The sequence below is a fragment of the Ambystoma mexicanum genome, chromosome 10 (genome assembly GCF_040938575.1).
Source record: "Ambystoma mexicanum isolate Mex_15411 chromosome 10, UKY_AmexF1_1, whole genome shotgun sequence".
In the NCBI taxonomy this organism is placed as follows: Eukaryota; Metazoa; Chordata; class Amphibia; order Caudata; family Ambystomatidae; genus Ambystoma; species Ambystoma mexicanum.
In genome coordinates this window covers 847,973,897-847,987,390 of record NC_090932.1, presented here as the reverse complement: position 1 = coordinate 847,987,390, position 13,494 = coordinate 847,973,897, and the positions used below count along the sequence as shown (strand labels likewise).

General features: G+C 44.9%; 1 protein-coding gene across 5 annotated transcripts in view; it reads left to right on the top strand.

Moving 5' to 3' along the window:
- Positions 1–13,494, top strand: part of GOLIM4 (golgi integral membrane protein 4) — a 508,200-nt gene that overhangs the window by 445,625 nt on the left and 49,081 nt on the right. For all 5 annotated transcript variants that reach the window (XM_069618504.1, XM_069618501.1, XM_069618500.1 and 2 more), the window contains one exon: positions 11,339–11,419. In XM_069618504.1, the coding sequence (XP_069474605.1) occupies positions 11,339–11,419 (81 nt within the window). The remainder of the gene's footprint in view (positions 1–11,338; positions 11,420–13,494) is intronic.

The following is a 13,494-nucleotide window of genomic DNA, read 5'->3' as shown; positions in this document are numbered from 1 at the left end:
TGGAGCATTCTTCATGCTTCCTTGGCACCACTTCTTCTCAGTATCGTTTTGACTTCTAAAAGGAGTTGTTTGCCTCCCTCCTTTAATCTTCCTCTTCTGAGTACTTTAGAGAGATGACTTATTATCACTCTATATGTTCCTCCTCGTCTTGGTAGTATTAAGACTTAAATGAGGAACGGAGGGAATATTGCAGTAACAAACAGTAGTTCTAACAGGTTGATTTTTGGAGCACCTCAATGATTTCTTGGTCTCAGGGGGGAGGAGGGAGGGAATTCCTTCACAGAATGGGAGTCCTTGTCCCCATGAGGGGAGTCTCTCCCTGTGATGTCCCTCATTCCGCAACACCCCTAAGGGGATTGTGGGGTGGCAGGCTCACATTCCTAGCCTCAAAGGGACGGGTTCCCCTCTGGGGAAAAGTGACGAGATCCCCCTAAATCGTCAGAATGCTATGATTATCAAAGCATGTGAGCCATTCGGGTTAAACCCCACAAAAGATGAACGGGACTGCTTTCTGTTTGATCACATGAACGGATACAGAAAATAAGGGTCCTATCCTGGACCGTGTATGAAAAGAGAACCTCCTATTAATGAAGCACACTTTCTCAGAACTAGCCCTTAAAAGGCATCTTGAGAAGAAGTTCAGGGCCCCAGACATGGATCCCAAATGTATAACTACTTAGCCCACCCATTGGTCAGTCTTGTTAGCAGCGACCAGAAGAAAATGTAATGCCCAAGTGTTCAGCTCCCCTCGCACAATGAGAGCTGTATAGCAGATGTATGGCTCAAAACAAATCTTAGCCACCAGAGCCACTACTCTCAAAGCGGCGAACGCACTGGACATCATGGACTGGTACAACAGATGTGGATCTGCATGGCACCCATATTGGATCACCAACCTGAGGAAAAAGGAAGAAGCGCTAGAGGTACTAAAAGTAGGGGAAGAGGCCTCTAATCATAATATCAACATCTTGGTTGGCCTAGTGGGAATGGGCTTCAAGCTAATATTTGACTGAACAGTACTACGGCTGCAAGGATGGTTACAGAACTGAAGTGCAGTCTAAGGTATTGGACATGCCTTTTAAAGACGAGGCGCTGGTTGGTCAAAAAATCAATGAGGCTCAGTAGGCTAGCAAAGCTGATTCAGACCCACTAGATCCATGTAATGATGCATGAAAAGAAAGCCTTGTGTCGCTTTTGAGGGGCCTCGGCCAGATCATCCTCCGCAACCAGGGGCACTGCTTATCAACACCAGTCCTACTATTCACAAGGATTCCGTAAGGACTACCGGACATCAACAAAATACAGAGGATTCAACATCCATAGAGGTAGGTCCAGCAAAAAGAACCCTAAATCGTTGGACAAGACCACCACAAAAACAGCAGTGGGGACCAGGTGAAGGACTATTACTCCAAATGGAAAAAGTAACATCAGACAAAGGGTTTCTTGATAGCATAAAAGAGGGGCATACTCTGTGCAAAAGAAGACCTCCAAACATACTGCCAACAAGTCGGTAGGGGATGCACCAAAGGCTGCCGCAAAAGGAAGTCAACAGCATTGTACTAAAAATGCCATACAAGAGTTTCCAATAAGATACCGGGAGAACAATATAAACTCCAGGTATTTCCTGGTCAGGAAGCCAGACGGAAAATGGACACTAATATTAAACAAATTTATCAACAAGCTAATCACAGAGCATACCGAAAATACCAAAAATGTGTAGTGATGGACTAACACTACCAGTCTAAGGTATTGCAGTTCGGCTTAAGATCGACACTGAGGGCCTTCGCAAAGTTCTTCACCCCGGTAGCAGCGTACCTATTACCCATACCTGGACGACTGACGGGTACTGGCTTCCATATATATGTAGGCGGTTCGATCGTTCTAGCACACAATGAAAATGGAGTAATCTCTAGGAATTGACATCAATTTTAAAAAAATCACACATGCATCTTTCAAAGGAATTAACTTTCCTAGGGGCCTGTATTTCCAAATCGCATTCCTTGGCTTGGCCGTCTCCTGACATAACCTTTTCGATTCCGACTATGGTGTGTATGTTCAAGACGATGGTGACGTGGTCCGTCAGAAAGTTCATGGCCTTGTTTGGGGCAAAGTATTTTTGCCTTCCTCTGATTCCCCTTTGCAGACTCCTGATGCCGCCCACTCAGCAGTTTATGGCCAAAAGATGGTACCAACCGCAGGACAGCTGGAAGAAGGCCGTAAGGACTCAACTAGCCCTCTTGCAGCTCCTAGAATAGTAGGGAAGCAGGGAAACCTTTTGTCGGAAAACCACGACACAAGATGCATTGATTACGGATGTATCCCCAACAGGGTGGGGAGGGCATCTAAACTGTCTGCAAAAAGCCCGTGGTCAGCAGAGGAGAATATATAGCATAGCAACATGCTCAAACTGAGAGCAGTCAGATGCGCCCTCTGATCATTACTCCTAATCCTCAAAGGCAAAATAGGATGAATCCACATGGACAGCACAACAATTATGTACTACTGAAGGAAGCAGGGAGGAACCCATTCCAGGCAGTTGTTTCAGGAGGCACAAGTATGGCATTAGGCAACTCATAACATGCTCTATATGCATTCCACCTACCATTGGTGAATACAAAATAGTCAAACTCAGCAGGACGACACAATGGTCTCACAAATAAGAACGGCACGAAAGGAAAAACCTAATGTTGTTCAAACATTGGAAGGCACCACAGGGAGACCTGTCTGCTACCCGAGAAAACTGATAATGCCAGTCCTTCGCCCACAGGTTTCCCAAAAGAGACGCTCTCTGTGATGTTTTTACATTCCCTTAATGGGGTCGTTTACCTACGCTTTCCTTACAATCCCACTGACTATAAGCGTGATGCAATCATTCTCATAGCATCATAGCCTCTCCATGGACCAGGCAAGCGTGGTACGCCAACCCCATGCACATCTGTTGACTGGCCAGTACGCATGCAGCCAACACTGTCCTTTTGTCACAAGACAGACTCGTTTATCCTTGCAACCCGTAATCGCTCAAACTCACAGCGTGGCTCAAGACTTAGCCGTATTTGGTCACCAAGACATTAGCAAGGGTTGCAGGAAGGTGGCAACTGTCAGGTCCATAAATAAGACTGACAAATGCAAGCGGAAACACTTCTGCTTGTATTGCGCGCGACAGGAAGTACTACCCTTTGCTTTGCTGTGGAACCACAAGACACTGCCATACTTACTCGCTTTAGCCGAGAGTGGCTTATCCCTTTTTATGATAAGAGTACATCTCGCCACCATATCTTGGTACACTATTACTTCAAACATGAGTCCCATCGTCAGTGAGAGAATAATTAAACACTTCATGAAGATCCTGTTCCGGACTTCCCTCGTGTAAGAAGGCTGCTCCTACATTGGAGCCTGAACACGGTCCTCACTATGCTAATGAAACCACCCTTTGAGCCGCCGGCAAAATCAGACGTAAAATGTGTCTATTGGAAGACTGCAGTCTTGGTGGCAATTACGTCTGCCTGGCGTGTGTCGGAAAATCGGGCCCTGGCGGTCAACGAACCCTCTCTCGAATATTTTAAAGACATGGTGGTGCTAAGGACTAATCCATGCTTCATCCCAAAGGTGCCCCATACCTTCACATTAACTCCTCGCTCGTAACTCCCAACCTTTTTAGTTGCCCTAAACTCAGTGGCGGCTGGTTATTTTTTTTCAATAGAGGGGTGTAAATATTTCACAGTAAGTGCGAGCGACCGAGCATAGCCAGGGAGTAAAAATAATCCAACGATAGTAGGGATGGGAGAGGGAACTCGGACTCATATTTTTTTAAAATATGTTTAAAATTGTGCATTTTAAAATGTGTTAAAAATCACGTTAAAAAGCCATGCAATTTACAACCAGTTCTGTAGGTTAAAACATTGAAAAAAAGAGATGCCAGGCCACCAAATGTACAAAGGAGCATCGGCTAATATGTTTTGAAGATGCTAATGTCCACAATATATGCCAGCATTGCCTATGAAAGTCCTCTCGTGTTGCCTATAAACAATATTTCCAGTATTGGTACTCTTAAGATGCCATGTTCATGCCTTCTCTGCCAATGTATTACAGTATCACCACTGCAAGAACACACTTGTGCTGGCTGGGCCGACCTATGCCAGTATTGCCCATGCTGGTTTTGCAGGATAATGTTAATATTGCCACTCTAAGAAGATGGTTCCAAGATGGCTGTGTCAGTATATGCCACTACTGCCACTAAGTACATACTCATGCTGGCTTTACCCAGTAAGGCCAGTATTGTTGGAATCCCAGCTGGCATTGGCGCAATTCAAACACCCACACGCCCCTCTCTGTTTTCCTTTGCCATTTTGTCGACTGTGGGTTAAACACATACAATGTCAGAAGAAGCAAAGACATGTTTTTAAACCATGCATACAATTTTCACATAAAATGTCTCTACAGCACTAGCTCATAAAAAAGTGTTGCAAACACTTGCCGTGCGCGTTTTCAGTCAATGAAGCATGAAAGGATCAATGCGCCCTTTCTTGATGTTTCTAATTAGCAGGAAGACTTTCTTATGACATGCTGCTCCAACTCCATGTTTATTTCAGTACCATGAACATAGAAGAAGGCACTCCAAAGTTAAAACTGTTTTTCAAATTTCCAGTGCATAATGTATTCCTCCTTTTTACATAGAACCACCAATAGTGTGATCCATACCGTCAATCTATTTCACCAATCTGTGAATGTTAGTGTCGAGTGTTCTTGAAACACAATTTGAAATTTAATGAGTTTGCTTTCGTGTTTATTTGCCCTTTTCCCAGAAACCAGTGTTTATCTTGACATGCCATCCGGTTTCCACTTCATGTACCTCTTAAATTTAATCATACGAAAATCATGTTAAAGTTCACCGGAATAATGTGCAGCTGATCGAATAAGACAAGGTTCAGGTTTCCTTAACCAGACTAGTTAAGTCTGTGGATCATGCGTCTATACTGGCAGTCCAAGAATCATGTGTGTGACAGTAGCAAAGATGGACAGAGGCCAACAAGCTTTAAACGTTAGTGTTGCAGGCCTCTGATCCTTGTGTGAGGTATTGACATCATAACAAGTATGTGGGCTGTATGTGCGATAGCATTATACAGGGGCCTGAGAACTGTGTGCACATGGTTAAGCGATTGAGATGTATGCGAGTCTTGTGTGGACATGTCGACAGTAACGGGCCCGTGGACATTGCGTGTCTGCATTTTGTGGACGTTTTGTTTTGACATCATGGGGTCCCAAATACAGTTTGCTGGTTTCATTTATTTACTTGATCAATTATTCTGTAAATGGTGTCATATTTTGATTGGCTCCATGAAGAGCCCAGAGGCTGGATCTTGTCTCATTTGCTTTGATTGTTAATGCCTTTTTATGGTTTACATTTTATAGATGGCTTGGCTGCCTTTTTGTATATTAGAGCATGTCTGATTTTTGTGGTTCGATCAGCGATGTGGGCAGACGTTTCTGTTGCGATAAACCATTTATTATGCATGGTTTCTGACCCGACAGTTGCAGCCAAAGTACATTGTCCACGATTCGCTAATGCTGACATGCAGCTGTCCCTGAGAATGTAGATGCGTCCTGAGTAACCAGTGTTTGTTTTCATCTAACCCGAGAGAAAGTCGGGGCATGGTATTCAAAAGGCAGGGGTGCCCCAAAGAACATTTCTGCTTCAGTTAGTCTGTAGAAAATAAGCATTCAGTTATGCAGATAGCAGTTAAGTTGAAGAAACGGCCTGCTCTTTTCTTCAAAAGGTTTTCAAACATACTGACGTCTCATGAGTGGATTTGTTTCCCGATGCGCTTGAATGGCTCACTTCATCCGTTGTGCTACGAATGTTTGGTGATAGCACGCTGCTCAGATGGGCAAGAGTCGGGTCATAATCAGAGACCTGCCAGAGAGAAAACCCGGTAGCAAAACAATGCCCCTGAAATCGATAATCGTGAGCTGGGTCTGAGGAACATATTCAAAACATATTTTATTCATAGCCTTGTCACTCTCTCTGTAGCACATTCAGACTTCAAAACCTCGCTGGAAAACTCAACATTGAGTCAAGACCCTCTCCTGGACTCGACCAGTTGTGTATTCAAATTCCCCTGCCCACCTAACAGGCCTCGGAACCTGACCTCGTTTGGGAAAACCATAGATAAGTCCTTCATAATGTATGACGCCGACACGTGTGAACCTAAGTCTACAGAATTAAAAAATCTAAAACCTTTATTTATTTCCTTTATAAAGCGTGCAAACAACCCCGAGGCATAGAGGCTCTGTTACAGACCGGAGAAACAACAACAATTGGCAGGAGAATCACATATAGGCTGCAGGAAGGAAGGGAGGTAGGGGTCTAGTCAAACAGCCAGGTTTTGATGGATCTTCGAATGCCCAGTATGACGGTTCAGCTCTAATGGTATGTGGCATGGAGTTCCACTGTTTAGCTGCTATGTTTGGGAAGCTCACACCTCCAGCTTTAGAGTGTCTGACTTTGGGTTGTGTGAGGCGGTGGGTATATGGGGACCTTGTTGGTCTGGATGAGCGAGCTCTGGAGATTTTTTGTGGGCGGTATTTGGGGGCTGTGTTGGAGAGGCACTTATGGGTGATGGAGAGAGTTTTCAGGATGATACCTTGCTGGATTGGGAGCAAATGTACTGCCCTCCTCGCTCTTGTGATGTTCCCTCTTGGGAATGTTGAGGGCTGCCCAGAAAGCGTTGTTTTGTATAACTTTCAGCTTCTGGAGGTTTTTTGCAAAGGTGCCAGCGAAAAAAGGATGTTACAGTAGTCGAGCCTTGAGCCAACTACTGCTCTTGCAATGGTTGGGTGACTATCTGTGGATAGATGTGCCCTTGAAGCATTAAACAATTTGGTTGCGTATGCTGCAGAGGAGGCGATTGTGATGACTTGGCGGGACGATGAGGGGATGGCGTCCAGGAAAACCCCCCCTAGTGTCTTCACTGAGGATGAGACAGGGACCCAGATGTTGTCGATATGGAACGCTGAATATTGGTGGTTGAGTTTTTTTTAGTACCGCGTGGGGCCCGAAGAGTAGGAGCTCAGTCTTATCCCTATTCAGGCAAGGGCGGTTTGCTGCCATCCAGCCTGAATGGTGGAGTAAGCATAATTGAGGGTGTTGGAATCCTCAGTATAATTGCTAGTGAGTGGGAGGAGGATCTGTGTGTCATCGGCATAGTTGTTGTAGGTTACGCCGATGGAGTCCAGGATGTCGAAGTGTCATCTGGTGAATATTCTATAGAGTGTCGGGCATGACCCCTGAGGGAACCTACATGGGGGTTGGCGGCACATTTGTGTTCTCCGCAAATACTCTCATGACTCTGCCCTCTAGGAAGGAGGCAATCCATGTTGTAGTTTCCAGGGAAAAGTTAGCTGAGGTCTTATGGTGGTGACATAGAATTTTATGATCGCAAGGTCAAACGTGGCTGTCGGATCCAGGAGGAGGGCGGGCTTGCTCTTGTATTTAATTCCGTCCATCTGGTTTTTTAGGTCCAGCAGTGCTGATTCTGTCCCATGGCCCAGTCGGAAGCCGAATTGGCGCATTCCTAAAATCTGGTTTGTTTCTACAAAGTGTTGCACCTGTAGCTGGGTGGCTCTGTCAGGAAGGGGACAGTTGTGATGGGCCTATAGTTGTTAGGGGCAATGGGGTCGAAGGAGTTTTTTTTATTTTTAGTAATGGACGTGCCCAGTCTTCCTTGAGGCTAGTGGGTACTGTTCCTGCAGAGAATGATGCATTGATGTATGAGGTGATGAATGGTGCTAAGACTTTTGAGCAATCTTTGATAATGGTGGCAGGACAAACATCGCCTTTACGTTTGGGCGGTTTTAAGCTCTTGGGGATGGCTACGACTTCTGTCTCCGTGATCTCTTTGAAGCGAAACTGCAGGTTCACAGGTCATAACAAATGCATATTTCTCAGTATTCACCTGAAAAACAAGGTATTTCAGTGACCATCTCTCTACAGAACAGTGTTTAAATACGTATCATGCCCTGTAGCACAGCAGCTAGCTCAGTGTGTTCATGCCTGACTGCTGAGATCTGTGTCCCGCTTTGCATGTAAACGGGTCCGACTCATCGCAGAATGCAATAAAGTTGGTTCTTTCGAATTACTTTGCCTTTCCACTTTGCAAAAAGAAATGTGCCTAGTGCACATTGGGAGACATGAAGGTACGCGATGTTCACACTGGGAGTTGATGGCTCTGGGAGTCCCTTCCCTGCGTCACTGGCTGTTGCCTGATCAGGATTACTCAGATGTGCACCCCCACATGTTCCCCAGCTTCCCTACTGACCGGAACCATCTCAAAGCTGCGGTGGCCAATAGGCAGAACATTCTGCCAGAAATTCTAAATTTGCTGATGTGACCTACCTCGTGCTTGCTCGGCTAAAATGTGTGTAGGTACTGCTGCATGGAAGAGCACAACAGAGGCCCTTGTGTTCCTTCTTCCCATTGCTGCAGAAAACCGCTGCCTGCAGGGCCCAGCCGCTACCTCAGATCAGGTTTTGGCCTCTTGTTCTGCTGCTGGGCATGTTGTGCAGGCTGACAGGCTGGAGAGTGAATCTGCCATGCTGCTTGTTCCTCCTAGCGCCGCTTTCTAGAGCCCACCTCAGCCTGTGGAAAGCATTGGCAGAGGGCAGGGTCATGAGTTTGTTTCCGAGAATGAGGGCGCAGACTGTATTCACACCACCGTTATGGATTTTTTTGTTGTTGCAGCTTTAAAGGCTACTGCACCATGACCTGCATCCAAACTGTGCATGCGTGGCGTGGGCTGCTCTGAAAAGTGCCCCTCAACCCTACACATGCAAAAAAACAAAAACAGTGTGAATGAGTGAGGCTCTGTCTGAACTTCTTTAGATGCGAGGAGGGGCTGAGCTGGAACGTAGGGCTCCGCTCCTGCCAGCACTCCCACAATGTGAAGCAGGCCCTAAAGTACTACATAGACCGAACATGTGGCTTTTGGGAAAAAAACACAGCTTTTCAACGCATTTGGACTAACCAGAATTGCCCATTGGATCACCTCTGCAATATCATTTTGTCATACATAAGCAAATTAACCTCTAGCTGGAAGGACCCAGGCTAACTCAACGCATGCAATGGCACCATGGGCAGCCAAGCGGGCACGGGCCCCACTATAGGATATCTGCAGAGAAGCTACAAACCTTTGCCAAGCACTACTGCCTCGATGCACAAGCAAGAGCCGGATAAAATGTGCTGTAGTGGCTGTCCAATAAGGTGAGCCTTTACTACCTACCATCTTAATAGCGTTGCGGTATCGGGGACGCCATGCTTTTGAATCTATTCAAAGCATATCACTGTATGAAAGATCCATTTTGGGTGAAGGAGTGAGTTTCTCACCTCTAACACTTTTTCTTCAGCATTGGTATCTTTCATAGATTCGCATTCAATTCCGAGGAATGTGCATGGTCCTCCTCTAGATAAATAGCACTTGGGGACTGGCCTACTCCCTGCAGACGCAAAGGTTTTGGCAGCCAGCCAGGCTACACTGAAATCGCAAAAACATTGGGGACATCCAGAATGGGCATGTCTGTGAGAGAAAACCATCGCTAGACCAGTTTAAGCCACTCTAGAGGGTGCAGAGGAGGGCACTGAGTGAGCACGCACACAGCACAACTGCCTGCTGTGTGTTTCCCACAGACAAGGGAATGGCCCAAAACAAAAGGACCTGGAGTAGGGCCTAATAAAATGCATGAGTACTGTAAGGGTGTCGAAGAAGGAAGCTGACACAAAGGTGGCATGGTTGTGGTTCTAAACATTTATTCATGTAAAAAACAACCCTTACTACCCCCATCGGTTTCCCTGTCTTAAACGCATACCAAAATATCTGTCAGAATGTCAGTCAAAATCAAACTGCACCGTCCTGTGTCACAACCTACTTATACTTAGTCCTTATACTACAACTAAAGACTACGGTGACCCAACAGAAAGTTCCTTCTCCAGGAGAATGACTCCCTTCTCCTTATATCCGGGTGGTGTTCAAAACCGTGTTCTCTGGCAAAAAGGATGCCAGGGGGAATGTTTCAGCCATACTTAGAATGAGGCCCAATGTCTCTTTGGCATTCCTCATGTCTCTGGTGAGCCACATCGTGGCAGTACTTAAGAGGGTTCCATGTAATAATGTCCCCTCAAAAATATCGCCATGCAAAAAAAATGGCCGAAAAATTGACGTTTTTTGTGGGGACATCATTACATCGTACATGTGGGGTACATCCCCGCAGCCCCAAACCCTTTTTTATTTTTCATGGGTGGGTGGGAGACACCCCTGTCCCTATATATATAGTCACCTATATAATGTCGCCCCAACCTTTTCCGGCGACATTCTATACGGCGACCATATATATAGGGATATTATTACCTGATACTCTTAAGAGTTGGTGATTCTTAATTTTCTCGTCCTTCCTCGTCTCAATAAGTTCTGTTCTGGCTATGTCCCATGAACTGCAAAAATACATGGGTTTACCCGCAATGAAATGGCTCGGAATGGCGGGGGAGGGGGTGGGCAGGGGGCAATGTTGGGGAGTGACCTTGCTCAATTTGCTGTACCCTAGGTGGTCGTCTTGTCCGCAGAGGGCGAGTGCCTCCCCATGAGATCCTCCAGTATTAAACCACCCCTAGGGGGGCTATTGGGTAGCGGCCTCAATACCCTACCCTAATGTAAAGGGGCTCCCTCATGTGGAGAACTGACGCCATCTGAGGGATTGTTGCAGTACACAATGGCTACCATACTGGTACATTGGGCTGCTAATGTGGTAACAATGACTATCACTGCTGAAGACCAAACTAAATTGCAGCTGCTACCAGACTGCTTGTAACACAATTGTAGGGTTATCGGCTCACCCATAGAGCAAAATACTGTACTTCAAAAACACCCGTCCTAGGAGCCAAATGGTCTACCCTAGCATAACACATAGAAAGGGGTTAAAGTGGAACAGTGACTATAGAAGACGTTTACGATGTGAATGACATGGACTGTCAGCCCGCTGGTCACTTACTAGACTGGTGTGTCTTGCAATAAGTATATGCCTTCAACTATTGATAACTAAAAGAATTAAGCTTGCTATGGTGAGGCCAAGTGATGTGGTGTATCCGAAAACACACTAATGTTTAATCATCACTTTTTAGAAAACAATGTCTATATGCCAGAATTCGACATAAATGGGCCGGTATATTTATGCAGTGTTGGTCTCATTTGAGAATTAAATCGAGTGCATTTGTTAAAAATAATCTTGTGCAATCTTTGGGGTAAATGTATTTGTGTACTTCACGTTTGTATTTAATTATTTATGTACTTATTAGGTACAGGAAGATTTGACTGAAGAGAAAAAAAGACATGCGGTACAGAATGCTGAAGGGCCATATGGTGAAAATGACGAGAATGTAAGTACCAGTCTTAGTCCGCAAGCTGACTAATTCATATATTAAAATACCAAGCACAACAAAAACCTCGACATCATTCGCCATCACTACCTTCTTTACTTTTACTGGTCCTCTCGTCTTAATTGGTACATTTTTGTGTTATACCGACTGCTTTTCCATACCATGATTAATGCTTGAGGGGTTAAGAACATATTCTTCTGATTGGCTTTTTATTTTAATGCTATGGGAAAGGTAATCCTGTTTCTACTTCAAGGCAGTTATTTGTGTTTACTGTGATGTATTCCTGTTTTCCCTTCTTTAAAGGAACACTTGTGGCTCTGGTGATTTTAGCTGATTAGCCAAAAGACTGCCAGCATTACCTGGGGGGGGGGGTAGTTTTACACAGTCTTCTAATAAGTGATAGTTCGCTGGAGCACTTTAGATTAACTAAGAATTCCTCTTTTCTTCATTCCATTCAGTCATTTATATCCATTCTCTAAATTACAGTTTGTGTTCTCCCAACTGCTAGGTTACATGCCTTTTGCACAGGGCCGCAACCATTATTTTACAACTTTCATCTGCATTGAGTACCACTTGGGTTCAAGTGACATTCTGGTGTCTAGGCCATTTTAGTTGGCTTCAATGTCACAATCCTGAAGGTGGGGAGTGCCTGATCTCTCTAGTTGTCATTATCATTCAAGACCATAGACCGTGTTGGGTAGAGGTTACACATCCAAGGCATTCCTTTGCATTATCTCTCAGGTTCTCAGAGAAGTCAGAATGTTTCTCTCTTACCGAATGCATCTTCGGAATGCTCTGTATACACGCCTCAGTCTCATAACAATTTATCAGGCTTCTTATTTCAATGCAAATAAGTAACCAACATGTTTTCCAAGTGTACACTGAACTGTATAGTTTGTTTGAAGGTGGTCACATTGAAGAAGTTATGTCATTTGGATTTATACCACATGCTGCTGCCATTAGCATGGTCTCCACACGCTGTCAATTTGTACATTTTTAAGTTAGCATACCAACCTATTGTGACGATTATATTGTCTTGTAACTAGACCAAAGAGGACGTATACTTTCTGCAGTGCAGTGTTTACCTCTTTGTCACAAAAGGTAACATGTATGATCTGGTGTTTCTAGTGTATTTTGGGGGTCTTTTTTCACAGTAATCTGTTTTTTCCAACGGTCAGGAGTTAGGTTTTGTATTTCATGACAGCCCGCTAAACTTTTGGATCGTGTAAAGGTGGCGGTGATCCCATGTTGGGCCCAAAGCCAGGGGATGAATCAATCCACAGAAACTCAGAAAAGACTGCACCACATGCAGAAAAGACACATTATTTGTACATCACGGCTGTGGGGTGTAATCAATGGTCCCAAACCAACGGAACTGAAGGGCCCACTGGGGAAATTACCTACCAGCATTCAGAAACCTTAACGCTGAAAAGGGGCCTATTTAGGCAGACTTTGTGGGTGTCTTTCTGCAGTTGAAATCCGGAGAAAGCTAAAACAAAAATGTAATCCAAGTGCAGATTGCAAAAGCAGATCACATTACTGGCTGAGAAATAAATGCAGCATTTTCACTAAAACTGCCACCCATCAAAAGGTGGTGCACTGTGCAATTCAGACCCACTTTTGAGCAGAAAAACAAAAAGTAGATGATAAAAGTGTATTTTATTAATGACTGAAAGAAACAGCCATGTACTTTCAGTGCAAAAGCAAAGTGAACCCTGATCAGTAAAACACTGTCAAAGAATCAAGGCTGAAAGCCTGGCTTGCAGCCCAACAGTTTACAACTGCAATAAAATGTTGCCTGCATGAAGGGTGTTGAAAAGCAAGTTTGCCTAGACCTGCTGTCTTTGAGGGCAGTTCTGTGCAGGCCAAATATCCTAGCCGGTGCATGACCAGCATGTAGGGCGGAGGAGTGAAAACATGGGCTGCCATCAATGCTGAACAAGAAAGAGGCTGGCTAAGAATGGCAAATGGCCTGGAGGAAGGGAAGCTCATATTTGCACATATGAAGATTCCCTGTGTTTAAATGGACAATCACAATTGTTGCATTTTCACAGAAACCACAAGTTGCACTGATA